The sequence below is a fragment of the Pistacia vera genome, unplaced genomic scaffold, assembly GCF_008641045.1.
Source record: "Pistacia vera cultivar Batoury unplaced genomic scaffold, PisVer_v2 Contig550, whole genome shotgun sequence".
Lineage (NCBI taxonomy): Eukaryota > Viridiplantae > Streptophyta > Magnoliopsida > Sapindales > Anacardiaceae > Pistacia > Pistacia vera.
Window position 1 is genome coordinate 614,650 of NW_022196391.1, and position 27,055 is coordinate 641,704.

The following is a 27,055-nucleotide window of genomic DNA, read 5'->3' on the forward strand; positions in this document are numbered from 1 at the left end:
GGTGGTGGCTGGGTGGCAGTGGTGGTCTGTAAATTATTTTAAATATAAGGGCATTATTGTCCAAAATTTTAATTACACAAGAGTAAAATTGAAATAGGATATTAATGTAAATTTTTTTTAAAGTAGGGGTATTATTGTCCAAATTTTTTATTAATAAGGGATAAAATTGTAACAAAAAAAGATAACCCTGGTAATCTCAGAATACCTAAGAAAATGGAAGTAATCAGATTACCTCCGATATTACCAATAATAACTACTATTGGTATTTGAAGATTACCGGTATCTTATATTACTTGACAACCAAATATAGTAATCAAGTAATATAAGATGACATTACCCTAGTAATCCCATATAACCCCCAACCAAACGCCCCTTAGGGTTTGCTTGAAAGTTTTTTTGCCACTTGTTTTGAGAGATTTTTACTTAGATTGGTTTTGAGGTGTTCTAAAACCATTAGTTGTCAGATTTTTTTATGCACTGATTTTGACTGGCTTAAAAATCCCCCAAAACCAGTGTAGTGTATTTTTGAGGCATTTATAAAACACCTCAAATTGGGGTGTTTTGGTTGGTTTTAAAATTTTATTCTACAAATACCCTATCCACTACAAAACTATCTCCAATTATATATATAAAAAAAAAAAAACTTAACCATATTATCCAACCATATTAAATATAAAATAATTTTAAGAAATCATAAAAAAAAATTATTAAAATCTCATTTCTAGATTTTTTTTTTGGAGAAGTTGAGCTACAATTTTTCAATTATTCTAGATCTGCAAAGAATGACAAAGAAGGATAAAAAAACTTTATCACATTTAAAGTTATAAAATATTAATAAATAGAAAACAAATAAAAAACCCTTACCTTGTAATTGAAAAAACAAAACTTCTAAGTACTAACTGAAGTTTGGGTATTTTTATGGACATATATGTAAATTTATTATTTTAAAAAACTGTCAGAATCGCTGGAAAATAAACTCCCAAACATAGGTTGGGTGTTTTAAAAACCGCTATAAAAAACCTCTCAAAATCGCTATGATGGTTTATTCTCAAAAGAGCTATGGTGATTTACCCTCGTAACTACTACCGTGAAACTCTCAAACTACCCTTACCCTAAAAGGGAGGTGTAGTAGGTTTTGATTTGAAAAGAAAATTATATGAAATAAGAATTTGAATTGGGGTAATTTTTTAAAATATTTTCAGATATAATTTCCCCCCAAAAAAAAAAAAAAAAAGTCTAATAAAGTATTGAGAATTATTGTGGAATTTGAGTCCATAAAATTCGGAATGTTGTTGTATTAGTTACTCGAAGACATGAAAGGGACATGAAATACCAATGAGCACGCTTCACTCTTCTTTAAGTCTTTGTTTTGAAGAATTTCGCCTTGTGTTTTGTTACTTGAAACTAAGTTTACAATCAATGGCGGACTCTTCATTAATATTCCACTACTTCTCTCACCAGCGATCCTTATTCAAAACCTTCTTCTTCATACCCACAACCTTAGCTCTCATTACCACTCTCTTTATTCTCTTTAACATCTCCACTACTTCTCATTTCTTCTTCACTCACCACCAACAACAATTCACTCGTTTTGTTTACCCAAAACACTCACCTTCCCCAACCCACAACGTTTCTAACGACACCCACTTGTTTCTTGATTTGCCCCGTGGTGGTGGTGGTGGTGGGAGTGTCTCTGTGAGTCAACGCTCTGTCGGATATCATTTGGGATCACGTGGTATGTGATTTGAAGACTATTTGTTTGCGGGTATTTTTTGCTTTTTCAATTTGTCTTTTTTTGTTTATTTATCGGGTTGTTGAATTTCTCTATCTGTTTTGATGATTTTGCTAAAATAGAATCTTTTGATGGAAATAAATTTCCCACATTGTGTTTTGTGAAGTCCTACCATTAAAGATTGAGACTTTTGATTCACACTGTGGTTGAAGTTGAAAGAGAGTGGGAGACATGTATTTTTGAAGCTTAAAATTGGTTCAATGTGTATGAAAGTTTGAATTTTTGTGCTAAAAGGATTTTGTTTCATTCTTTTTTCTGGTATATATTAGCTTACAGTTTCTGTTTCTATATGTTAAATCAAGGGTATTGGAGAAAAGCATGAAAATTTTTGGCTTCTATTTGTGCTGCTGAAATGCATGATAAGGAGAGAAATATATAATGTATCATTTTAATCAGAAAATAGAATGAAACCATTTGGTATTGTTGAACTTCTTACAGTTTTTTTATGGCCATATTTTGCTGTTGTCAGTTTACTGAGAACATAAGACTTCTCAACCCAAAATCTTGAAACTGCTGGTTTTTATGGTTCAGGGAACTATATGAATAACAAGGAGGTATTCCATGACAGAGATATATTTTTGGAAGACTATAAACAAATGAACAGGAGCTTTAGGATATATGTTTACCCTCACATGCGGAATGATCCTTTTGCAAGTGTACTTTTGCCAGTGAATTTTGAACCCGGTGGTAATTATGCTAGTGAAAGCTACTTTAAGAGGGTCCTTATGAAGAGCCATTTTATCACAAAGGATCCGAATAAAGCAGATCTTTTCTTTTTGCCTTTCTCAATAGCAAGGTTGCGGCATGAACCGGGAATTGGTGCAGAGGGAATTAAAGATTTTATCCAACATTACATTCTCAATATCAGTCGGAAGTACTCTTATTGGAATCGGACTGGGGGGGCTGATCATTTTTATGTTGCTTGTCATTCCATTGGACGATCTGCTATGGACAAAGCTTGGACGGTTAAACTCAATGCGATACAAGTTGTGTGCTCATCAAGCTATTTTTTATCAGGTTATATTTCTCACAAGGATGCATCTTTGCCACAAATTTGGCCAAGACAAAAAGATCCCCCTAACCTTGCTTCATCTAAAAGGTGAACTACTTGTTCCAATATGTTGTTCATTTAGTACAAATTAGACTCACTAAAATTCTGATTGTAAACTTTTGTCTTTGGCATAGTTTCATTCAGTATAAATTATGGGTATCATTTGCCAGAGTTTTTTTTTTCATTTCTACAATTGGTTACGCAAAAGTGATTTATTACTCCTCTTATAATGTCTGTTTATTGTGTCTCTGTTTATCATCAGCGGAAGCGTAAGTCTTTGCAACCAAGAGATTTGTGGTTTACTTGACTGTGCATTCACTAGGACTCATTCTAAGTAAACCAGTGTATCAAAACAGTCCTTTACTCTAGCAGAATTCTGATATAGCTGGTTGATAATGTCCTTGAGCACATGCACATCTAATGAAGAAGAAATGTTTATCTATGTGTGCTTTTTGGTCCATTTCTTTATGTATAGTTATTAAAGTTCTCTACTCATGTAGAGGTAGGAGAACCTCTTCATATTTTTGACTTTAGAAAATAAACATATTTTCAAATGGAGCCAGTTCTGGCTCATGATTTGTCATGTGTTGAATCCTAATTGTGAAATTGATGCTACTTACTTGCCTAACTCGTATTGAGTGTTTGATTGATACCATGTCTATGCCATATTTTACCTGCAAACAAACAAAACGTTTTTATGGACCATTACATTGCGAATTAATTTTAAAGTTCAAACCACATTCGCCATTATCGTGAATTTAGCTACTGCCCTTTGTGTATGTGTTAAATTTAACTACTGTTGTACTCTCAGAGGCATTGAGGAAATATCGTCCCTTTTTGATTTATTCCCAGAGTTCCTCACTTCTCCTGGCATTTCAGGAAGGAATTTTTCAGGATTTAAAAAACACCGAAGATTTTTTTCAGCTGATATAAAGATAATTATTTATTTTCAGGATATTGTTCTGTTACTGATTCAAAGGAATGAAATTATGGATACACGCTAGTATTGGGACTAAATTTGTTTTTATTAATTAGGAATTGTTGTCCACTTTTATTGCCTTTGGCATGCTGCCTGAGATCTTGTCATCTAACTTTCATTTCAAATATGGAATTACAGGAAGAAACTTGCATTTTTTGCTGGATCAATCAACTCCCCAGTTCGTGAAAAACTTATTCAATATTGGAGAAATGACTCTGAGATTTATGCTCACTTTGGCCGGCTCACAACACCTTATGCTGATGAGCTACTTGGGAGCAAGTTTTGCCTTCATGTCAAAGGCTTTGAAGTAAATACAGCTCGTATAGCAGATTCATTATATTACGGATGTGTACCTGTGATCATTGCCAACCACTATGATCTTCCATTTGCTGACGTACTAAATTGGAAGAGCTTCTCAATTGTTGTCGCTACTCTAGATATCCCATTGCTGAAGAAAATTCTTAAAGAAATAAGCTCTGACAAATATTTATTGCTTCAAAGCAATGTGATGAAGGTGCGCAAACATTTTCAGTGGCATCTTTTACCTGTTGATTATGATGCTTTTTACATGGTGATGTATGAGTTATGGCTCAGACGAAGTTCTCTGAGGGTTCAGTTGAGTTCTTCAATTGATTCCCATTGATGATTGTATATTATTTTCAAAGGTGGTTTTGTGGGTCCAGTTGGTGGGACTTTGTACATTTTTTGATTGATTTTTTTACTCCTGATTCCCGAAGTAGCTTACAAGGTTAAAAGTCTAATATTTTTATGTTTTGTAACTGATTATAATTTATACATAACGGAATTTTTAACTTCTTTTATTTTATTAATAATAGCTTCTTTGGCACCTGAGTTTATGTTTCCAATATTTAACTTTTGTTTCTTCTTTTTATGTTCTGTAACTAATAGCGCCTTTAGCATGTCAATTTGTAGCATTTCATTCTTTTATGAATTTATTTACTATTTGCAGATTTTATATAATGTTGACTTGGATTTAGGACCTTTTAGAGTAGTAAAATTTAACTCTCTGATAGGTTAAGGTTTGTTAAATGAGATAGAATATTTTCTCATATTCATGAAAAACACAAGAGGCAAATATGATGTAACTGGTTATTCATGATGGTAATAACATTCTGAAATCTCAACAATTTATCATATTAATTTATTTACATTGCTCAATCATAACTTGATACTTGGTAGTTGGTACACAAAAGCCATGTATGGTTGCTGATGCATGCAAAAGGCAGCAAATGATTCAGAAATCTGTATCGAAAATGAATTAGAGGAATTAGAGGTATCAGATGTGTACAAGTGATTAATGAAATGCTCCATTTTTTCAAAAAGCTGCATTGCAATATATGTGTAGTGAAAGTATACCTTTTATTCAACATTTCTTGAAATTAATTTTTGAAACAGCCAATCATACAGATATTTTACCTGATTTTTAATGTTCTTCTGATCTAGACAATCTTTTTTGACAATTTTTAGTGCATGTTGCTGTCTCTAAGTTCCTTTGAAGTATGGATTAAACCATGTATTCCTTTATAAAAAGGCTACTGATTTTCATTTGTAACTACTTATCTTCTTCTTCTCAATGGGTTATTCAACCTGTTGTATCTCTTATCCACGCCAGAAACATTCTTCTAAAGTGATTTTGTTCCTCATACTATTAAGTTTAGCTGTTGTTTGCTCTCATGTCATTCTCATCTACATATCCAAAACTTCAGAGCTGTTGCCAATTGATCAAATAGAATACAGGCGTAATCGAGAATCTTTAATTGGACACTTACCGATTTCAGCTGTAACCCGACAAACCATCCCAGTTGCACTTCACAATGCTTCAAAAAACTTGTTTGAATCATTGGAAACTGCTACGTTGACAGAGGATAACCGTCAGTTGGGTTTGAAAGGTATGTCAGCTTTGTGTTTCTCTCTTTTCATTTTTTCTTATTTTTGACTGTTAACTGGCATTCTTTTATTAGTGCTTATTGGATTTGCTGGGGAATCAGCTGGATTGAAAAAAATACTTTGTTTGCTTCTCTTTTCTTGGTTTTGCTTGTTGAAAATAAAACAAGAGGTCTCTACCTTACGTGTCATGTTATATTGCTAAACTAAGACTATGTTAGCAGCATAAATAGTATGTGAATTTTGAATTTTATGATTATGGGATCAGTTTCAATCTGTTTCCTTCCCATCCTTTATATAGTGTAGAACTCATGTTGTTTATGTACAATAAATGACATCTAAGTCCATGCACTTGTTAGATAGAATATAAATCCAGAAGAACTCACATTACGCATGATATTTCTTTTTATATATGTAAGAGAATAAGGATTGTAAGGAAGAAATGAAATCATTAGACATAGCACTTCCATATTCCATTTTTTGTGAAAGGAAAAAGAACTTGTTTATACTAATTGGTTCTTTAATATATTCTTAGTGTTTGATGAGGATAAAATTGTTTGTATTTACTAGATTTGTTTATGAATTCCCAAAAATTGAGTGCTCGGTATTTACATGTAAAGTTTGAGATTTGTGCTTTAGCATTTGGGTTTTTGTGTAATCAGTTGGCCCCTTCTTTTACTGCATTTTTCTAGTTTCTTATGAGCATTGGCTTGGATTTTTTGTTAGTACTAGTGTATTAAGGATGCTGGAAGAAATTATGATTTTCTTTTGTTTACTTTAGTTTGTACGAGTATGCAGATGATAAAAGAACATAAAACTTTCATGTTTGAAATTTTAAGACTAGATATATCAATTTTAACCACCAATGTAGTGGTATTTTCTCTTCGTAGTTTTAAGGATATCTAAATGACATGATAAGCATCTGGCGAAGCTGATAGAATTATTCTGATGTTTGTTACTTACAAAATAATGAGAGCAGCTCTGTTGTTTTAACTGTTTGCCAATATTCAAGCGGTAACATAGCACAAACCATTGGTGCATGCGTGTCTGTGGTTCATGGTTCACATAGGATATTTAGAGTATCCAATTTGATGTAGTTTCCCCAGATTTATCTATGAGAGAAATTCATGATATTTCAGTCAATTGTAATAAACATTCATTTCCTAGCCTTGCAATTTAAAAATGGTTGGTTGTTGTGGTTCAGGGATCTCTGCAAGTGACAACGAGGTTTACCATGATGGTGATGTCTTTCTAAAAGACTATAAAGAAATGAATAGGAGCTTTAAGATATATGTATATCCTCACCGCCAAGATGATCCCTTTGCAAATATACTCTTGCCCACACAAGAAGAGCCTACCGGTAATTATGCGAGTGAGCATTATTTCAAGAATGTTCTGATGAAAAGCCACTTCATTACAGAGGACCCAAGCGAGGCAGATCTTTTCTATATGCCTTTCTCAATTGTAAAGATGCGGCATGACCCCAGGATTGACGTACCAGGTATCCCATATTTTGTCAGAGATTACGTCTTCAACATCAGTCAAAGGTACCCTTATTGGAATCGAACAGGTGGGGCAGATCATTTTTATGTTTGTTGTCATTCCATTGGTAAGAAAGCTGCACAACAAGCAGCTTCTGTGAAACTCAATGCCATTCAAGTTGTTTGCTCTGCAAACTACTTTGTATCGCCGTACATTCCTCATAAGGATGCATCTATGCCACAAATTTGGAATAGACCGCAAGAAGATCCCCAAAACCTTGTTTCATCAGAAAGGTAAACTTTCATTTCAATGGCTGTTCATCCTTAGTTCTGTACTGGACAAATGCTGTGTTTGTAATTGACAATATAATGCATTTTAGAGAAATAATCATGAAAAATGAAATGAAAAGCAACTCCAGTTGTTGATCCAGTCTCATCTTTCTCAATTTCGGTAATTTTGACGTTGGATGACATAGCTCTTTAAACACGTCTCGAAAGTTGGAAAAGCTCATCCTTTCTTGTTAGTTCTTCAACATGACTTTGCTAGAGTACTTGTAGCCTAGATGCACCTAGTCCAAGACAAATAGGTTCTGTTACATTACTGGTTTAGTGTTTGTGCATATTTTTTTTGTCCTTTCAAGAAAAATAATATAACAGGTCGATAACATGCATCAAGAATTACCTATTTTAACTTCTGAAAACATTAAACTTTGAAAATATGTTAGAAAATCTCAATTTTATTACCGTTGTCTTTGATTGATTGCGACTTCCTTACTCTTTTGGTTAAATGAGAATACAGGAATAAGCTTGCATTCTTTGCTGGAAGAAACAATTCTCCAGTACGAGAAAGGGTTCATCGAATTTGGGGAAATGATACTGAGATCAGAGCAAATTCTGTCTGGGTTAGCAATATTGCTGAAGAGCAGCTTGGGAGCAAGTTCTGCCTCCATGTCAAAGGCTATGAAGTAAATACAGCCCGTGCTTCTGATGCTCTACTTTACGGTTGTGTTCCAGTGATCATTGCTAATCACTACCATCTTCCATTTGCGGACGTTGTAAATTGGAAGAGCTTCTCAGTAGTCCTTGAAGACGGAGACATTCCATCACTGAAAAAAATCCTGAAAGGTATAAACTCTGAACAATATTTGATGTTACGAAGGAATGTGTTGAAGGTGCGTAAACATTTCCAGTGGCATACTCCACCGGTTGATTATGATGCATTTTACACAACCATGTATCAGTTGTGGCTCAGGAGAAGTGCTGTCAGGATTTCTTCTGTTGTGTGAACTCCATTCAGAAATTTATGTCAAATGGCATTTTTATCAAATTTTTAGCTTTTGTACTCCTACAGAAGCTTGAAACATTGTGTTTAATCCACTATTATGCAATAAAATTCTCATAAAGAGAGAGCTCAGAATCTGGTTCAAAGCGGTTAGTCTTCAAAATTTTGCAGATATCTTTTTAATTTCTCAGATAAAATTGAGCCAGGGGACCTCTGGAAGCACTGAAAGAGGCCAGATTATGAACAAAACCTAAATTTGCATTTGTATAAGAAGCTAGTTTTATTTATTTTAATTATATGTTAAAAAGGCTTAACCATATAACTGAACCGCAGTTGTTTTTTAAGGGAGAAAAACAAAAAAAAAAACAAAAAAATAAAAATCAAAGGCATTTATAATTTGAATTTTGAGATTTATCATGTGTTAATTACATTATTTGACTGATTTTACAGTCTCACCCATATTAAAATAAAGTTAAAATGATTTTAAAAACTAATTAGAACCTTTTTTTAATATATTAAATATATTAAAATATATGTATCTATCAAACCTATATATATTCAATGATAATTTGAGAATTGTGCGACATTAACCACCATTGCGTGGTGGAGTAGTCAACTAGGATTTTTTGGTATATTACTTAAGAGATTTTGAGCTTGATTTATCTCGACTGCTAATAGGGGTGGGGTGACCATTAGAGCTCGACTGTTAATAGAGATGACTACTGAAGCTTGATTCATCTCGACTGCTGATAGGGGTGATCACTAGAGTTCAATTCACCTCGATTGTTAATAGGGTGACCACTAGAGCTCTTATTTACCTCACCTGCTAATAGAGGTGATTATTTGAGCTCGATTCACCTTAGCGCCTAATAAAAGTAATTATTAGAACTCTTACCTGGTTGGTGATTGCAGGATCTCACAAAATTAGTTGAGGTACGCAATGCAGGCTAGACAAAACACCCTCTATCATTGAAAAAAAACAAAGAAAAACAAAAAAAGAGAATTGTGCAACATTTTCTTAGGCCAATAAGAACTTTAGGGGTGAGGTTGGTTATGGAAAATTAAAAAAACTAATTGATAAAAAAAGATTTATAATACAAATTTAAAAATGGAAATATATTTTTAAATGTATTTAATTATTAAAAATATATAATTTAATTTTTTAATTAATAATTGATACAATTAACTCCATCAATTTAAAAAAAGAAAAATTCTGTCCGGACACATGTACTTAGATTAATGTAGAGGGTGAAAAATTATTTAAGTAATTAATTATTTATTTCTTCGATAAGACGCAAAGGATATTTTATTATTTTCCATGAATCTACCAAGTAGTTAACTCCAGTCTCCAGAAGATTACTTAAAACAGAAAAACTCAGAATCCAATCCAATCAAATTTCACTTCACTTTCACTCTCAAACAAAACCAACCCTACAAAATCCCCTGCCAGATGTAACGTTTCCTCGGAAAATATTTTCTCATCTTCCAAACACTCTCCATTTCTCTTACTCCCTTTGTCATCCCAGATTCAAAACCCCATGTTTGGTTCCCCAGAAAGTCGTGGGAAAACTAAAAGAAAGTCAAAATTTGAACCCAAAACTTTCATTTTTATTCTTTTAATTTAAATCAGTTGACTTGAAGCTTTGCCCTTCTCCAGGTAACTTCATATCGCGTTTCTTTACAATGTAACTAGTTTGTTGGGTTTTCTGTTTTTTTATCAAGATTTGATTTCTGTTGCTTGAATTTTAAATTTGTAGTGCAGGGTTTTGTTGTTGTATATCAGGATTGAATTTCTTTGATGAGAAATGATGTTGTTCAAATCAAAGCTAAAATGGGTAGCTTTATTTGTGCTTGGTATGTCAATGGCATCTCTAGTGGTGCACCTTTCTATCACAAAATTTTCAGGTATGGGGTTGGTGCAATATAGTCCCGTGGCTGGTTTTCGCCAGGAATTTGGTTCTTTGATTGGAATTCAGGTGAGTTTGGTATTTTATTTATTTATTTATTTATTGTACTAATGTGTAATTATGCATGGATGGGATGTTTAGTTGATTTGTTAGCTATTGTGCTTTGTTATTTAATAGGGTCGTTGGAACAAGAAGCTATGGGGGCCTATCAACTCGTTAGAGTCTTTGCAGCCATATGCCAACCCAAGGACCAATTATCCTGGTACTGGGTTTACTTCAACTTGCTATGCATTTATATATCTACCTATGCTGGTTCATTTTTTTTTTTTTTTTAAATCTTGTCCATTTTATTTGGTTGTATCCCCCCCTTTTTTTTTCTGATAATTTGATTGAAGGAGGTATTGTGAAATGGTTTTTATCTGCAGTAATAATTGATTTTCTTTCTTTCGAGAGTAAGAACATAATTCTGAAGTTTATTAAGCTAAGTAGTCATTCAGAATATGATTTCTTGATCCTTGCATTAGTGCGAAGTAATTTTGGGATGAATTATTGATGAGTTATTGTTCTTTGGTTAGATGGTGTACCTGTAAATGATTGAAAGGATGCTTTGTAATTGTTTTCTTCTTTTGTCTTTTTATTTTTTCTTTCCCCAAAAGTTTTTAGAATTTTCAAAAGAAATGTAATAGATTACATAGCTTTTTACTTTCCTTGTAAACTCTGTATGTGGTTGAAAGAGGAGTTTTACTTTGGTAAAATCTCAGACTCACTTTTATGTAGTTTATTCATTTAGGTTGTGAGGGAAGAATGGTACACAAACATTGATTTAAGATGTTAAGATTCAATCACTTTGCATTCTACGGGATCTTTTAATGTCGTTGATCTTGTATGATATGTCCCCTGTGTAAACTTTGATGCTCATTATTAATATACTTTTTTTGTTTATAAAAAAATAAAAACAATAAATTCTTACGATCTTTGACTATATCCTTACTTTTAATTTTTAATTAACATAATTCTTCATTTTTTTGGTTAATTGCTAACTCTATAGTTTTAACTGCAACACTACTTCTCCTCTTGGTTAATTAATACCTGTTCTTTTGTATTTGTATACAGCTCCAAGTGAAAAGAGCAATGGTCTCATCTATGCAAAAGTTTTTGGTGGGTTTGAGAAGATAAGATCTTCGGTATGATTCATTGGACATATAAGAACTATCTTTGTTATAATTTCTATAGGGAGTTCATAACATTTTTGTTAATTTTCTAGATATGTGATCTTGTCACCATATCCAGGCTTCTAAATGCTACTCTTGTCATTCCAGAGATTCAAGAAAGTCTTCGCTCAAAGGGAATCAGGTGTCTTAAACTAGCTTTCTTAAACATTTGTTTAAATGTAAGTCTCTGGTGCTAGTAGCTTTTATAGTTTTCTCGCTTCTTTTCCTTTCTATTGACATGCAGCTATAAGTTCAAGAGTTTTTCCTATCTCTACGATGAAGAGCAATTCATAGCATCACTCACAAATGATATAATCATTGTGAAGAGCCTCCCTGAAAATTTGAAGGCAGCAAGGAAGAGGAACGAGTTCCCTAATTTTAAGCCCAGAAGTTCAGCTTCTCTGGATTATTATATCAAAGAAATTTTACCGCAATTAAAGAAATCCAAAGTTATTGGATTGATTCTTACTGATGGAGGATGCCTGCAGGTTGGTTAATATCATAAAATTATGAATAATTTAGTGAACCATTTCTGCAAATTGTATTCTCTTCTTCATGGAACTTTTGAGTTTCCTCTATTATAGATTACATATTATGAGTTTGTTTGATATGACTTATTCGAGCTGAGCTTATAGAAGAAGAGCTTATTGGAGTAGAACTTATGAAAATATAGCTTAAAAATTTGTTAGTTGTTCAGTTAGGACAATGTAAAAGAGTCTTTTCTTGTATCAATTTACTAGGAGTAGTTTCAATATACAAGAAAAGATCAAGCCAAATTTATAAAATAAAACGTGGATACTTTTCAAATTCCAGCACTTTGAGTAAGCTCAAATCTTGAGCTTCTCCCATAAGTCGTAAAATAACATATTTAAAATTTTATAAGTTCTTAGAAATGCAATCAAACAACTTAAAAACATTTCAAAAGTGCTTTTGACTTAGAATAAGCCCATTTGGCCAGTAAATGAGCTCAACCAATTAGGCTCTATATGTGTGTAGAAGAGTTTCAAGAATTTTCTTCTTTGGAGAATTATATATGAACTATGCTGCTTTTTATTTGCAGCATTGTAACTTTCCAGTGTCACTATTTCAATTATTGATGTTGTTGATATCAAATCTTCTACTAGCATTTGGATGTTTTCGATGTAACCTTCTTTGAATTTTCTCATTATTTTTTTCCTTTTGTACCTTGCTAGTAATTTTGTGTTGCTGTGTGTTTTCCTTTCTTAGGAGTCTTCGTTTAATATCTCAATGCCTCCCATAGGAAAAAATAGCTCATAAATGAAGAAAGCTAGAAATTATGTTATCATCTTTCTTGTATCTAGGGCAATCGTTTCTCACATTTTGTTTAGATAGGCTGGAGCATTTTAGAGGAAGGTCTCTTCTGCCTTGTGTGTGGAGGTTGATGAATATAGCAACTGGTCTTGTGGACATGTTGTATTGACAATTTTTACCCTACTCGAGAAATTTAGGTTTCATTTTGGTTCTATTTTTCAAAATCATTTTCTGTTTTACAAATCCAAAAACACATAATTGAACATGTTTGCTTCAATGTTTGGAAACTATGATTTGAAAACACAATGTTCATTTTTTGAAAGCTAGTCTTAAACTTGAAGGCAACAAAATGTTGTTTCATGTGTTTTTTGAAAACATGATTTGAAGAACACAAAATTCATTCTCTGTTCTAAAATACTAGTGATAAAACCATTCTCATTATTGTTATTCTTCCAAAAATTGTTTCCGAAGTATTCTACTAGGCTTTTAAAATCCAGTTTTTTTTTTCTTCATTTTATGAAACGGTTTTTCGAAAAAAAAATTTGTAAAATGATGCTGACCAAACTTGTAAATTATTATCGCCTGCTTTGCTTGATGAAGAACTTCATTCCTAGTAGGTTTTAGTCACTTTTGTCTCATTCTGTCTTGTTCTAAGATTGTTATGATTGGTATTCATATTGGTTTTAATTTTTATTAAGCAATGGTTATTGGCCAAAGCTAGGATTCAAGAATTGACTATGGATGATATTTTTGTAATCTATTTTGTTGAAGCTGTATAATTACGCTCTTAGTAAAGTTTTAGAGTAAATCTTTTGTTAGAATTCATGATTTTAGATGATTTAAAGAGTCCTATTAAAGCAATTTTTTTCTTCTTTTCAGTCCATTCTTCCACCAAGCATGTCTGAGTTTCAGAGACTTAGATGCAGGGTTGCCTTCCATGCTCTCCAGTTTCGTCCTGGAATTCAGATTCTTGGCCAGCGTATGGTAGAGAGGTATAATCTTCCTGCTTCCCTTACTGCCAGGATGTTATTGCATGTGGCAAGATTAAAGATTGAGGAATACACTTCTACTTGCGGTTAGAAGATATCTGCTAGCTGCCTTTCTTAGAAGGAAACATTTCTGAGTTTTTTCCTTGTTGAAGTTATTAGGTTTCAGCTAGGCAGTGGAGCTGTATACTGAAAAATTGAAACTGATTGTTTCTTTTGTAGGAAACAAATCTATTTTTTTTATGGTTGTTGAGTTCTCTGTTTCTTAGTATACACCAGAATTCTTAGCATATGCCAGAATTGTTTCGCTGCCGTTGATGAATCTGATCTTTCTAATTTTCTATCCACAGATTACGATCATGGGGCCATCCAATTCTAGCTTATCATCCTGGTTTAGTGAGAGACACCTTGGCGTATCATGGTTGTGCAGAACTTTTTCAGGTTGGTCGTTTAAGTCTTTTCCCTTGTTTTTTTTTTTTTTACCATTTTTTAAGATTTAAAACGACTCTTTATCTGTTCCTTACTTTTTTAAGTCTCACCATATTTTTGATCATTTTATTTGCTAGATCTAAAATGGAAGGTGAACAAGTAGTATGAGTGCTTTTTTCCTCTTAATGTATTTCATGGGTGTTTCTGCTCATAATAGCTCAATAAAGAATGAATTAACATCTTCATCAAGTTATCAGTAATTTTCCTGATGTCATCGTATAACTTGGTGCTTCTTCTAGGATGTTCACACTGAGCTCATACAACACCGAAGGGCTCAAATGATCAAACAAGGGATTGTTAAAGAAAAACTTAGCGTAGACTCACACTTGCGTAGGGAAAATGGTTCATGTCCCCTAATGCCTGAAGAGGTATGCCTGATTCTTAATGATGTATGTGAGCATTTCAGTTTGTAGCCTTAATTGGTATTTAGTTTACTGGACTGGTCTTATAATTCCAAGTTTTTTAATCCTTGGGTTTTGTGAAAGCTTTTGCAAATCAACAACCGCATGGAACATTGTAATTGACAGGATTTTTTGACATTCAAACCTTTCAGGTTGGAGTTCTCCTTCGGGCAATGGGCTATTCTCCTAAAACAATTATATACCTTGCAGGTTCTGAAACTTTTGGTGGTCAACGTGTTCTTATCCCTCTGCGTGCCATGTTTGCCAATTTAGTGGATCGCACTTCCTTGTGCAGCAAGAAAGAATTGTCTGACCTTATTGGTCCCGAAACATCACTTCCACTAGATCTTTCTCAACCACCTCCTGCCAAAAGTGCGAAACAATTGAAAGAAGAGTGGAATAAGGCTGGTCCACGGCCTCGACCTCTTCCTCCACCTCCAGATAGACCCATTTATCGACATGAAAAAGAAGGTTGGTACGGGTGGATCACTGAGACTGACATGGAACCAATTCCTTCTGCTATGGATTTGAGGATGCAAGCACACAGGTTTCTCTGGGATGCTCTTGATTATATTATCTCTGTTGAAGCTGATGCATTCTTTCCTGGTTTTCACAATGATGGTAAATGGCCTGATTTTGCTAGTTTGGTTATGGGACAAAGGCTTTACGAGAGTGCTTCTTCTAGAACATATAGGCCAGACAGGTAAGATGAGCATAACTTCATGTCATGAATTTTGATGTCTTGATGCTTTTTATGCAATGCTTAGATAGTGATAGTGATAGTGTTTGATTCTTTTTCTTAAGTCTCAGTACAAGTTTGAGTTAGGTAGGAAAAAATCTAGAATACCAGGGGATTACGGCACACTACTAGTCTATTTACTAATATCATATATGAATTCTTTTCTCTTTCATTTTCTCTTTACAGTTTAATAGGATTGATGGTTGTTAAATCAAATAGTTATGTGACATGCATCCATTGACTTATAAATATGGAGATGCAATACCAAAGACTGTTATGAGTTTGTATTTTTTCTTAAATGTAAGTGGATCATTTGCTTTTTCAAACCAAAAACATATGAAAAGTAATAATTTTATACTTATGTCCTTTTTAAATGTAAGTTTCACTTGTATTTTTGTTTCAAATGTAAAAAATATTGACAGATCAACATTTTTTTTGAATAAATGCAATAAATAGCAAGAGATTAAAAAAAAAAAAAAAAATACAATAGCTTTTGGTTTTATGGATAGGAAATAAATGTATTTTATACATGTATGTTATGGTCTGTATTCAGAATTAACATCGGTTCTAGTTAACACATTTGCATTCAAATAAAAGCTGCCATAATATTTGGCCTTTTGTAATGATAAAATTATCTTACAATTGAGGTTCACGTTAGTCTATCATAAGCCAAGCCAATGTTTTTGTGTTACCTATGGTATCTTTCATTCTCATCTATCTTTATAATTAATGTGATTGGTGGGTTGTAAAATTGAATAATCTACATGACATGCATTGGTTTCTGGTGCGATTGATGTATTATCCCTTCGTACCAAAATAAGAAATATTGAATGATTTACATCAGTTATATACCGACCAAAAAAAAAAAAAAAAAAAAAAAAAAAAAAAACCTTAATTCATGATGTCTACTTCTGGATTCATAATTGTGCATGTGTTTTACCAATATTCAGCTAGATCTGATGATTTAGAAAGCACAAAGCAGTTGGTTCTTGTTCAGTTTGACTTTTCCAAAAAGTTATAATGTTCTTTTGATTGTTATGGAAAAAGTACTGGCAGCTTCAAGTAAAAAAACTATTAAGTTTTATTATATGTCTAGATAATGTAGATGTGAGCATAATTAATGGATAGTTACCATTCTTTGATAACATCTTGTCATTTTGGCTTAATCTAGCTTATTTTTCTTATTGGACTTACCTACTTTTTATCAGATAAAATATTTATTTATTTATTTATTTTTTAAATAAAAGATTAGATTACCTTTGGTAGCTCTGATTTTATGCATCTTGATAGTACTTCTCTAACACTTGCATTTTTTTTTTAATCAGAAAAGTTATTGCCAAATTATTCAAAATTACTCGTGAGAATATGTACCATCCCAAGCATAATTGGACTCTTTCAGTGAAGGAACATCTGAACAAAAGCTTGGCTGAAGAGGGCCTGATTAGGCAATCGTTGGTTTCGAAACCAAGGTCATTTTTGTCACATCCACTTCCAGAATGCTCTTGTAGGATTTCGTCTGTTAAGGTCCCAAATCAAATAAAAGGTAATGGTGGTCGTTTTCTGTATGGTGGTGAAGATGAATGCCCCAAATGGATACAGCATGGTCAAGAAAAAGCTGCTTCTTTGGAGGCACGTGGAATAAATGATGATAGTGAATCTTTAGATTATGAATATGCAACTGAACTGCCGGAATCTGATGATAATGATGGCAAAAATACTGCAACTTTACCCTTTGATCGTGATGAAGAATGGGATCCTAATGACTAGAATTTAATACAAAAAAGGATAAGATTTCCTGTTATTATCAACAGCAATGGCACTCAGTTTCCGGTTTTTCTTCTGGAATGTAATTCTTTTGGGGATAGAAGGTAACAGACAAAGGTATTTTATTTCATTTCACACTTGCAGCATAGTACCGGAAGTATTCAAATTTATTCTTTTTGAGTACATTCAAGAAATTCTCCAGTTACAGAATAGAAAATTAGTTGTATACCTTCATAGAGGTGGGAAAGACTAATACAGCGAGTACAAGATGATTACAGGCATAGCAGAAATAGGTCATTTTTCTTTTGGGAAACTGGGAATGTTCCATAGTGGGGAAGTTGTATGTGGATGTTAGAGTTTCATACTACCATCTAAATCTGAATCTCTGTGTTGTGATCATTGAGGTACCAAGAATTTTTGTTTTGTATATTGAGAACTGCATTTCATGTCAAGAGTGTAAATTTGGTTTCGGAAGAATATCAATGATGAGACAAATATTTTTTTCTTGGTGATGTTTCTCTTAATTTTTGGGCATGACACTGTCATATGCCTTCCTAATGTGCTTTATGTTGTTAATATCTTAAAAGACTTTGATGACACTTCTTTTATCTTCATCCATTTTAATTGGTTAGGTTTTGAAGCTGATCTCTCTTCTTTCCGCTTTATGATAGTCTTTCTAAAGCTTTTAAGTGGGTTCCTTTTGTAGTGTAGTGGACAATTTCTAAAGCTTTCCGCTTTATGTTTCCTGCAAAACTCTGGGAGATTCTGCAGGTTACAACTCTATGCCATGAAGGGGTTTCATGATGTTGAATATTTAGTTTGTGAAATTTGATTGGATAAAGATGAGTATTAAGTCTTTTTGTATCATTAGATAAACATAACAACTTAAATGATAAGAATATACTAACTGCTTTTATCTAATGTTTTTAACTTTGAGCAAACAGCATATTCTTACCTGAAGTTTAGCAAAATCTTAAGTTGATACATTTGATTGCATTTATTTTAGATTCTCACCTCTAAAGTAACGTTGTTTTTTTTATTTTAATAGATTTCAAACTTTTAACTATAGCGTGGCTCACGTTAGCATGCTAAAGTGCATCAACACCTTCTTCAGCAAAAGATGGGCTTATGTTAGCAAAAAATGGCTCATGTTAGTAGCGATTGGTGGTTTTTTGGTCGATTCCAAAGTCTAAAATCACTTTTGAGACGACCGTTGGACTCATCACAACCTCCTTCACTTGATGACGTTACTCATCGTTTCCAATCATCATTGATAGTCACCAATGGTGTTAGTTTAAGAATGAGAATCTGAAATAAATACAATCAGAGGTATCAACTTAAGATTTCGTTAAACCTTACGTGGGAATATGTCATTACTCTTTTAACTTTTATAATATATTAGCTACTATTGTAGATACATAAAACCATGAATTGAATACCAATTTCTCCTATCAAAGATAGTGAAAGAAATAATATGCTCTTAGAGGTGAGTACTACATAAAACGACTTTTTATCTTCTTAATTCGTGAATGCCCCGTTGATGTTTAAAGTTCAACATGTGTTTGAACTTAACTAAATCATTTTACTAAAGACAGCGAAGCATCTTATTTACTACTTGTTTCTTGTGAGCATCTCTCAACTTGAACCTGGGTAATGTTAAATTTTGCTTGTCAAAAGCATCATCATACACCACTGGCCATGGATAAATAAAACAAGTGAAAAGTGCAGCCTATAAAGAGTGATTTTTCTTTTGTTTTATGTGCATTAGCAGCATTACTAGAATTCGACAGGGCACCAAATTACTGCTTCCCAACACTCCATTTGACATACCACTATATATTTTTATATTGTAACATGTTTCAATCATTCAAAAGAAAACAATAAAAATTTCTGCTTAGGCTAGACAGAGCCTTGATTAATTTTTTTTACCTTCCAATGAGTTTTAAGAGAATGGATCTGATTGCCTGTAAAATCCAAGCCAGATTGCCTTAAATTGTGCGGAAAAGTATAATTTTAATGGCTCATTTCATTAGAATTGGAAAACAGAAAGGCATTGGGACAAAGCTGAACAAGAAAAACTTATGCAGCTGAAAGTTTCAAATTATAGGCAAAGATGGAATCTTTCAAGAGTACACGTATCCGAAAATCGGCCGTAAAGATGCTAAGAATTTGTTTCTTGATTTTTGGAAGAGGGTGCAAATTGCAGGCCAGGTTTTGTGTTTGACAGCAATTCTGGCCCTACATTACATTTGCAGAAGAAAATTCCACCTAGTCATTGCCCTCAGAATTGTCAAAATCAAGGTCTATTCCAGCTAGACATGACATCAACAATGAAAACAGAAAATCTGACAACAATTCTTGCCAAGAATTTGGATTAGCATGAAGACAAATAGACAGTAAACAAGATCACAGAATGAATGTACTGGGTACTATTAATATATCTTGGTGGAATTATGGAAACAGAATCAATATTCCTGACAAAATATATATTAATCCTCGCCGGCTTATTCAAAACATATTAACTAACTCCATATGGCATTGGCATTAGAAGTGAATGGAATAAAGACAACATAAACATATAAAGGCCTGCCAATGAGATGTGACTAGCAGAAGTACATGGAACATAACACTGGATATAAAAAGCAATCTTTGTTAGAATGAAGAATTGATGAAGTTGATAGTAGATTTGAGAGAAAAAAAAAAAAAAAAATATGGGGGCCAAAGATAGTATGTTTCGATTCGCGGATGGCAAGGACAAGTTGTTAATGTTATTAGGGACAATGGGAAGCATTGGAGATGGACTGCAATATCCTCTGATGATGTTTGTTCTTAGCAGTGTGATCAATGACTATGGAAATCCTGCAAACAGCTCTTTGTCTAATGATGATGTAGACAAGGTTTGTTCATTTAACAGCTTCACTTCTACAGAATCAATAACAAAATTAGCTCCTTCAGCATACTTCATTTATATTTTCTATGCACATTACTTCCCTCACTGCCTTGCTCTTTGAGTTGAGGTGGCTAGCATATTCATCTTTTGCTTCATTTTAAGGTCTAAAATATGAATATTTAACCATGGTACCATGAACTTGATTACTTAGTTACTGTAAATTTTATATTTCAGTATGCGCTGAGGCTGCTATATGTTGCAATTGGAGTTGGTCTTTCTGCTTTTGTTGGTAAGATTGGAACATTTGATTACTTCAACAAACCTCTTCCAGAAAAAAATAATTGATTAAGAAATACTCATTAGCTCTTAGAACTGGATCTTAACTACCTTATTGTCGGAATTTATTTTTTGCAGAAGGAATTTGTTGGACAAGAACAGCAGAGAGACAGACTTCTAAAATGAGAATGGAATACCTGAAAGCTGTTCTGAGACAAGAAGTAGGTTTCTTTGACACCCAAGAACAAGGTTCTTCGACAACTTTCCAAGTTGTCTCAACTATCTCAAATGATGCCAATTCAATCCAAGTTGCCATATGCGAAAAGGTATGGATTTAGTACTGTTAAACCTCTTATAAGTTGCATCAATAGAAAGATGTGCTTGTTGGATCAATATATTTTCACACACATAATTTCCTAGAGCCTATCCACCTAGATGGACTTGGCTATACATTCTCAATGTTTACCTTTTTGTATGTCCTCAAAATGAACAATATTTTGGCTAGGGTCTAGTCATAATTTGCTCGTTTCGTGTTTGCAGATACCCGATTGCCTTGCATTCATGTCAACTTTCTTCTTCTGCCTCCTATTATCCTTCATACTCTCTTGGAGACTTACATTAGCAGCTCTCCCTTTGACACTGATGTTCATTGTTCCTGGACTCACGTTCGGGAAGATGATGATGGGAGTTATAATGAAAATGATTGAATCTTATGGAGTTGCTGGCGGGATTGCAGAACAAGCAATTTCTTCCATAAGAACTGTATATTCATTTGTCGCGGAGAATCAAACACTAAATAGGTTCAGCAATGCTCTTCAGATAACTATGGAATTGGGAATAAAGCAAGGTTTCATTAAGGGTTTGTTGATGGGAAGCATGGGAATGATTTATGTAGGTTGGGCTTTTCAGGCTTGGGTGGGGACTTATTTGGTCACTGAGAAAAGAGAAAAAGGTGGCTCTATTTTTGTAGCTGGAATCAATGTAATCATGGGAGGATTGTGAGTTTTTTCTCCTATAAGTTATCTTAATGATAGGTTTCATAAGTGAACTTATTTCAGTTGTAAACTCATGGTTTCTGTTGTGTGTTTGCAGGAGTATTTTGGGTGCACTACCAAATCTAGCTTCCATAACCGAGGCAACAGTTGCAGCTACTCGAATCTTCGAAATGGTTGACCGGAATCCTGCTATAGACACAGAGGATAGAAAGGGTAAGGCTTTGTCATATGTAAGAGGAGAGATTGAATTTAAGGGCATCTACTTTAGTTATCCATCAAGACCTGAAACACCAGTCTTACGAGGGTTGAATCTAAGGGTTCCAGCTGGTAAAATTGTTGGTCTTGTGGGCGGTAGTGGTTCTGGAAAGTCCACTACCATTGCATTGCTGCAAAGATTCTATGATCCTATTGAAGGAGAAGTTCTCTTGGATGGATACAAAATAAGGAAACTTCAGCTGAAGTGGCTGAGATCACAAATGGGTCTCGTTAATCAAGAACCAGTCCTCTTCGCGACATCTATTATAGAGAACATCCTGTTTGGAAAGGAAGGAGCTTCTATGGATGATGTGATCAGCGCGGCTAAAGCTGCCAATGCACATGACTTCATTTCCACGTTACCAGAAGGATATGAAACTCAAGTAAGCTAACTTCAACTCTCTGAAATCAACCAACTGCTATTAGGATTAGAGCTTTGGTTAATTTTTAAATGCAATTTTGATAAGTATACACATCAAATGGAAAATAGAAGGATTTTGAATGAAATGATTTGGATTTTTCTTTCTTCTACTATAGGAAAGAGCTTGTGTATCATATTTTCTTTTGCAATTTTACTCTTCCTTTAGAATAGTTTTTACCTTGAAACACTTCATTGATGATCTTTTTGACCCTTTCCCAGGTTGGCCAATTCGGATTCCAATTGTCAGGTGGGCAAAAGCAGAGGATTGCCATAGCAAGGGCTCTAATCAGGGACCCAAAAATCCTGCTGCTTGATGAAGCCACTAGTGCACTGGATGCACAATCTGAAAGAGTAGTACAGGATGCAATTGATCAAGCATCAGTAGGGAGGACAACTATAATCATTGCTCACCGCCTGTCCACAATACGAGCAGCGAACCTGATTATGGTTTTTAAAGCTGGTAAAGTGATTGAATCTGGTTCCCACAACGAGCTGATGAATCGCGGAGAGAGTGGGGAATACTACCAGATGGTAGAACTGCAGCAGATGTCATCGCAAAGTGACACGTCTTATGAATTCAACCATCATATGGATGCAAGAAATCTCTATAGAATGAGCGTTGCACAAAGTCCTATGAGCGTCAGGTCAAGTGCCCCAAGCACACCAGTTATTCACCCCTTCAGCCCGGCTCTTTCCATTGGCACACCCTATTCCTACATCATCCAGTATGATCCTGATGATGGAAGTTTTGAAGATGGCATAAACGAATCAAGTTATGCTCCTCCCTCCCAATGGCGTCTGCTCAGAATGAACGCGCCTGAGTTGGGGCAAGCATTGCTAGGATGCATAGCTGCAATAGGTTCCGGAGCAGTTCAACCCATTAATGCCTATTGTGTGGGTTCACTTATATCAATTTACTTCCGCACTGAAAAATCCGAGATCAAGTCTAGATCAAGAACCTTGTCTTTCGTTTTCTTAGGCATTGCAGCTCTCAACTTCACCTCCAGTCTCCTCCAACACTACAGTTTTTCAGTTATGGGAGAAAAATTGACCAAAAGGGTACGCGAAAAACTGCTTGAAAAGCTGATGACTTTTGAGATAGGATGGTTTGATCAAGAAGACAATACAAGTGCAGCCATATGTGCAAGATTGGCTACTGAAGCAAATATGGTTCGGTCCCTTGTTGGCGATCGAATGTCATTACTAGTTCAAGCAATCTTTGGTTCCATCTTTGCTTATGCACTAGGACTTGTACTGTCTTGGAGGCTAACACTTGTGATGATCGCAGTACAGCCATTAGTAATAGGGAGCTATTACGGAAGGAGTGTTTTGATGAAGAGTATGGCTGGAAAAGCTCAAAAAGCACAAAAGGAGGGAAGCCAATTAGCAAGTGAAGCTGTAATTAACCATAGAACTATAACCGCCTTCTCTTCTCAGAAGAGAATGTTGGGGCTATTCAAGGACACATTGAGAGGTCCAAAAGAGGAGAGTGTTAAACATTCTTGGTTTTCTGGTTTTGGCCTTTTTAGTTCTCAATTTTTCAACACAGCTTCTACAGCATTAGCTTATTGGTATGGTGGGAGACTCTTGACACAAGGGTTAATAACCCCGGAGCACCTTTTCCAAGCATTTTTGATATTGCTATTTACTGCTTATGTCATTGCAGAAGCTGGAAGCATGACTTCAGATTTATCTAAAGGAAGCAATGCTGTTCGATCAGTTTTTGCTATCTTAGACAGGAGAAGTGAGATCGATCCAGATAGCACATTTAATCGAGACATGAAAAGAGGAATAAGGGGACGTATAGAGCTGAAGAATGTGTTCTTTGCTTATCCAGCTAGACCTGAACAATTGATATTCAAGGGTCTGGATCTCAGAATTGAAGCAGGGAGGACAGTTGCACTAGTGGGACAGAGTGGTTCTGGCAAATCTACTATCATTGGGCTTATTGAAAGGTTTTATGATCCACAAAAAGGATCAGTGTTTATAGATGAACAGGACATAAAAAGCTACAATTTAAGAATGTTGAGGTCACATATTGCATTAGTCAGTCAAGAGCCAACCCTTTTCGCTGGAACCATCCGCGAAAACATTGCTTACGGAGAAGAGAATGTTAAAGAATCCGAGATTAAGAAGGCTGCAGTTCTTGCCAATGCTCATGAATTCATAAGGTATGATACATATTGTTACAAAACCAACTTCTAATGAAGCAAATGACTTTGCTAATAATGTCTGTTGTTTATTTGCAGTGGCATGAAAGATGGATATGACACATACTGTGGAGAAAGAGGAGTTCAGCTCTCAGGAGGTCAAAAACAAAGGATTGCACTCGCTCGCGCCATCCTAAAGAACCCGGCAATCCTCCTATTGGATGAAGCTACCAGTGCATTAGACAGTGTATCAGAAAGCTTGGTTCAAGAAGCGCTTGAAAACATGATGGTTGGCAGAACATGTGTAGTTGTTGCTCACAGGCTCTCCACAATACAGAAATCAGACACCATTGCTGTTATCAAAAATGGAAAAGTTGCAGAACAAGGTTCACACAATGAACTCATGTCCTTAGGCCGCGGTGGAGCTTACTATTCCCTGATTAAATTACAACGCGGCAGCTCCATCAACTAGTAAACTCGAGCAAATCCGACTGTACACCAACAATTAATGTTGCATATTACAATTAGCCTGTTTCAGAAGTTAGGTTTGGTCATTTAAGCTCTTTGTAAATATGAGACTCATCATCAACATTCTGCGTATTATTAAGGTGTAACTTTTTTTTCCAGGTTATATATATATATAGATTACGTTCAGTACTGGGTTGGATTTATATAATTATAAACATATTTAAATTTTCTTTCTTTCCAATAATCATATTTCTCTTCAGTAAATTTCTTATAAAAGAATCAAGTTCTTAAAATTCAAGAAAAAATCATAAGATTATCAAATTTTCCTATAAATTAAGCAAAACAAAAACCAAAAAATTCAACAAAACTCCCACTTCTCTACAAAACCTCACACTCATTGTCGCCTGAGAAAGCTTAATGTTCTTCTCGTTGAATGTACCATGATCATTGACCATCACATCAGCCCCAACCCTGATCCTATGCCTCTTCGTCTTCCACGCCATGATCTTGAACCTCACGGCTGTCGCCAAATCCACTCTGAAAATCGCCGTCCCGTCAGAAAAAACCACCCGTGAAAGCACCCTCTTGTCAACTTTAACACTGCCATGTTTCCTAGCTTTCTTCTTATGGCCTTGGTAAAACTTGGGAACGACGTAGTTTCCAATGTAGTCAGTGGCATTTGCTTTGTTAACAATGGTGAAGTTCACAGGATCGTAGTAAACGCCCTTGTCAGTGTTGGTGTTTACAAGCTTTAACGTAAAGTAAAGAGTGGTGTTGTGGGGAGAGTTTAAAGATTTGTTGAGAGCTGGAAGATAGAAGTCTTGAATGGAGCATTTGGGGTTTGAAGTACGTAGATTTAGCCACATGAAGAGCGAGGTTAGACCTAAAGAGAAAATCAAATTGCAGCAACATCTGCACCATCCACGACGCTGCTCCTGACCCTGAGGCATGGTGAAAACAAAAATAAAGACTGTTATTTATTTATTTTTTTTTCTCATAGATTTCGAGAAAAGGAAAACAAAGGCAACATTGGATGGTAAATGACTCTGTTTGTGAAGAAGAAGAAGAAGAAGTGTGATTGATAATAAAGGAAAGAATGTTTCTTTTTTCTGAAGAAACTTTGGATTCTTCTAAAGCTACATGGAGGTGAAGGTGACGGTGGAATTGTGAATTATGTTTTTGTTGACAAACAGAGAGTAAAGAAAAAGGAGATATTTGAACAAAAGAGTGAAAAGAAAAAGAAAAAGAAAAAGAGTGGGATAACAATGAATTTACGGAAATAAAAAGAGAAAGAAAGGAAGAAATAATGTTCCTAAATAATAACTTCAAAGGGTTAACTTAGTTGTCGAGAAGGTTTGTTCTTTTAATTAACTTCTTAGGTTCAAACCTTAGGACAACTTATTACATTTGTGACTTAATTTAGAATATTGGGTTTGTAACATATTCAATGGACACTAGGGTATAAGGTATTCAATGGGCTCTAACGATTAATTTAGATATTAACAAACTGGCTCAGATACTCCGGTTATTAAAAAAAAAAAAAAAAAGTTCCTAAATAATCATGTCCAAGAAAATTACATTGTTAAATTTTATGAAATTAGAGGCATTTGTTGGACCTAGCAATGGCATAAAGAAATTGGGCCAAAATGTAGAAAATATAAGTAATCTAGACCCATCTGTTTGAAAGTTTTGAAAGAAGCTAATACTTGAAAGGTATGTTTGACACGCAACATAGCATAGTATTAAGCAATAAGCACATTGTATAGTATAGTAGAGAGAGAGAGAGAGAGATATGAGATTACTTCCAAATTCCAATTCATATCTAGAGTTTAGATGAAGATAGAAAGAAAATCTAAACCCAATTCAGATAATTGTCTCCAGAAAATTTATACGTCTTTGAACCCCTAAGATTAAACAATATTATCTATTCAAATTACAGGAAAGTAAATAAATAATACTTCATTGTTCTACGTATACAAATGCATGTGTAAATCTTCACGAAACAAAGACAATTATTAATCGTTTCATGGAAGCATTTGATTCTTATAAGAATTTTTTAGTTCTTCATTAGTTTTAAATTTTGGAGTAAAACTAGTACAAAATCAATCAATTCATCATAAATATTATATGAGTAATGCTGCACTTACATAACTTTTTTACACAATTTTTATTACATTATGATGTGACATATGTCACAACCACACAAATTTTTAATTATTTTGAATCTTTAATATTATAATAGAATTTATGTGGTTGTAACATATGTTACATCATGATATTTACAAAATGGTATAAGTGTAGCATTACTCTATATTATATTGTTTGAATTAGATTATTAGAA

General features: G+C 34.2%; 5 protein-coding genes across 8 annotated transcripts; 4 read left to right on the forward strand and 1 right to left on the reverse strand.

Moving 5' to 3' along the window:
* Positions 1 to 1,323: 1,323 nt before the first annotated feature.
* LOC116108001 (probable glycosyltransferase At5g03795) lies at positions 1,324 to 4,695 on the forward strand. Of its 2 annotated transcripts, none has more exons than XM_031394290.1 (3): positions 1,324 to 1,735; positions 2,324 to 2,891; positions 3,961 to 4,695. In XM_031394290.1, exons 1-3 carry the CDS (start codon positions 1,336 to 1,338, stop codon positions 4,463 to 4,465), a joined length of 1,473 nt encoding a protein of 490 aa, XP_031250150.1. In that variant the 5' UTR covers positions 1,324 to 1,335; the 3' UTR covers positions 4,466 to 4,695. The 2 variants fall into 2 exon arrangements, with proteins under 2 accessions (XP_031250150.1, XP_031250151.1); XM_031394291.1 differs by having other exon boundaries at positions 1,637 to 1,765.
* On the forward strand, positions 4,251 to 8,636 carry LOC116108002 (probable glycosyltransferase At5g03795). Of its 2 annotated transcripts, none has more exons than XM_031394292.1 (4): positions 4,251 to 4,336; positions 5,550 to 5,732; positions 6,932 to 7,502; positions 8,008 to 8,636. In XM_031394292.1, the coding sequence occupies exons 3-4, from the start codon at positions 6,997 to 6,999 to the stop codon at positions 8,492 to 8,494; spliced, it is 993 nt and encodes a 330-aa protein (XP_031250152.1). In that variant the 5' UTR covers positions 4,251 to 4,336; positions 5,550 to 5,732; positions 6,932 to 6,996; the 3' UTR covers positions 8,495 to 8,636. The 2 variants fall into 2 exon arrangements, with proteins under 2 accessions (XP_031250152.1, XP_031250153.1); XM_031394293.1 differs by having other exon boundaries at positions 4,314 to 4,336; positions 5,622 to 5,732.
* A 1,184-nt stretch (positions 8,637 to 9,820) lies between these two features.
* LOC116107996 (protein EMBRYO SAC DEVELOPMENT ARREST 30) lies at positions 9,821 to 17,491 on the forward strand. 2 transcript variants are annotated; one of them, XM_031394281.1, is made up of 11 exons: positions 9,821 to 10,147; positions 10,248 to 10,466; positions 10,575 to 10,659; positions 11,511 to 11,581; positions 11,662 to 11,750; positions 11,853 to 12,096; positions 13,760 to 13,872; positions 14,217 to 14,307; positions 14,595 to 14,723; positions 14,909 to 15,459; positions 16,821 to 17,491. In XM_031394281.1, the coding sequence occupies exons 2-11, from the start codon at positions 10,296 to 10,298 to the stop codon at positions 17,260 to 17,262; spliced, it is 1,986 nt and encodes a 661-aa protein (XP_031250141.1). In that variant the 5' UTR covers positions 9,821 to 10,147; positions 10,248 to 10,295; the 3' UTR covers positions 17,263 to 17,491. The 2 variants fall into 2 exon arrangements, with proteins under 2 accessions (XP_031250141.1, XP_031250142.1); XM_031394282.1 differs by having other exon boundaries at positions 10,253 to 10,466.
* Positions 17,492 to 19,970: 2,479 nt separating this feature from the next.
* Positions 19,971 to 24,868, forward strand: LOC116107971 (putative multidrug resistance protein). The gene is made up of 7 exons (XM_031394257.1): positions 19,971 to 20,156; positions 20,384 to 20,438; positions 20,564 to 20,751; positions 20,966 to 21,423; positions 21,518 to 22,058; positions 22,316 to 24,267; positions 24,346 to 24,868. Exons 1-7 carry the CDS (start codon positions 19,971 to 19,973, stop codon positions 24,716 to 24,718), a joined length of 3,753 nt encoding a protein of 1,250 aa, XP_031250117.1. The 3' UTR covers positions 24,719 to 24,868.
* A 106-nt stretch (positions 24,869 to 24,974) lies between these two features.
* LOC116107970 (protein NDR1-like) lies at positions 24,975 to 25,724 on the reverse strand. Its single transcript, XM_031394256.1, has one exon. The coding sequence runs from the start codon at positions 25,662 to 25,664 to the stop codon at positions 25,041 to 25,043; it is 624 nt and encodes a 207-aa protein (XP_031250116.1). The 5' UTR covers positions 25,665 to 25,724; the 3' UTR covers positions 24,975 to 25,040.
* Between the last annotated feature and the right edge of the window lie 1,331 nt (positions 25,725 to 27,055).

Excerpts from the sequence above, each read along its gene's own strand:
- LOC116108001 (XM_031394290.1), top strand. The coding sequence starts at position 1,336 with ATGAGCACGCTTCACTCTTCTTTAAGTCTTTGTTTTGAAGAATTTCGC. Across the intron at positions 1,736-2,323 it reads ATATCATTTGGGATCACGTG|GGAACTATATGAATAACAAG; the intron begins GTATGTGATTTG and ends TTTATGGTTCAG. Across the intron at positions 2,892-3,960 it reads AACCTTGCTTCATCTAAAAG|GAAGAAACTTGCATTTTTTG; the intron begins GTGAACTACTTG and ends ATGGAATTACAG.
- LOC116108002 (XM_031394292.1), top strand. The coding sequence starts at position 6,997 with ATGAATAGGAGCTTTAAGATATATGTATATCCTCACCGCCAAGATGAT. Across the intron at positions 7,503-8,007 it reads AACCTTGTTTCATCAGAAAG|GAATAAGCTTGCATTCTTTG; the intron begins GTAAACTTTCAT and ends ATGAGAATACAG.
- LOC116107970 (XM_031394256.1), bottom strand. The coding sequence starts at position 25,664 with ATGCCTCAGGGTCAGGAGCAGCGTCGTGGATGGTGCAGATGTTGCTGC.
- LOC116107996 (XM_031394281.1), top strand. The coding sequence starts at position 10,296 with ATGATGTTGTTCAAATCAAAGCTAAAATGGGTAGCTTTATTTGTGCTT. Across the intron at positions 11,582-11,661 it reads TTGAGAAGATAAGATCTTCG|ATATGTGATCTTGTCACCAT; the intron begins GTATGATTCATT and ends TTAATTTTCTAG. Across the intron at positions 15,460-16,820 it reads AGAACATATAGGCCAGACAG|AAAAGTTATTGCCAAATTAT; the intron begins GTAAGATGAGCA and ends TTTTTTAATCAG.
- LOC116107971 (XM_031394257.1), top strand. The coding sequence starts at position 19,971 with ATGGGGGCCAAAGATAGTATGTTTCGATTCGCGGATGGCAAGGACAAG. Across the intron at positions 20,752-20,965 it reads AAGTTGCCATATGCGAAAAG|ATACCCGATTGCCTTGCATT; the intron begins GTATGGATTTAG and ends TCGTGTTTGCAG. Across the intron at positions 22,059-22,315 it reads CAGAAGGATATGAAACTCAA|GTTGGCCAATTCGGATTCCA; the intron begins GTAAGCTAACTT and ends ACCCTTTCCCAG.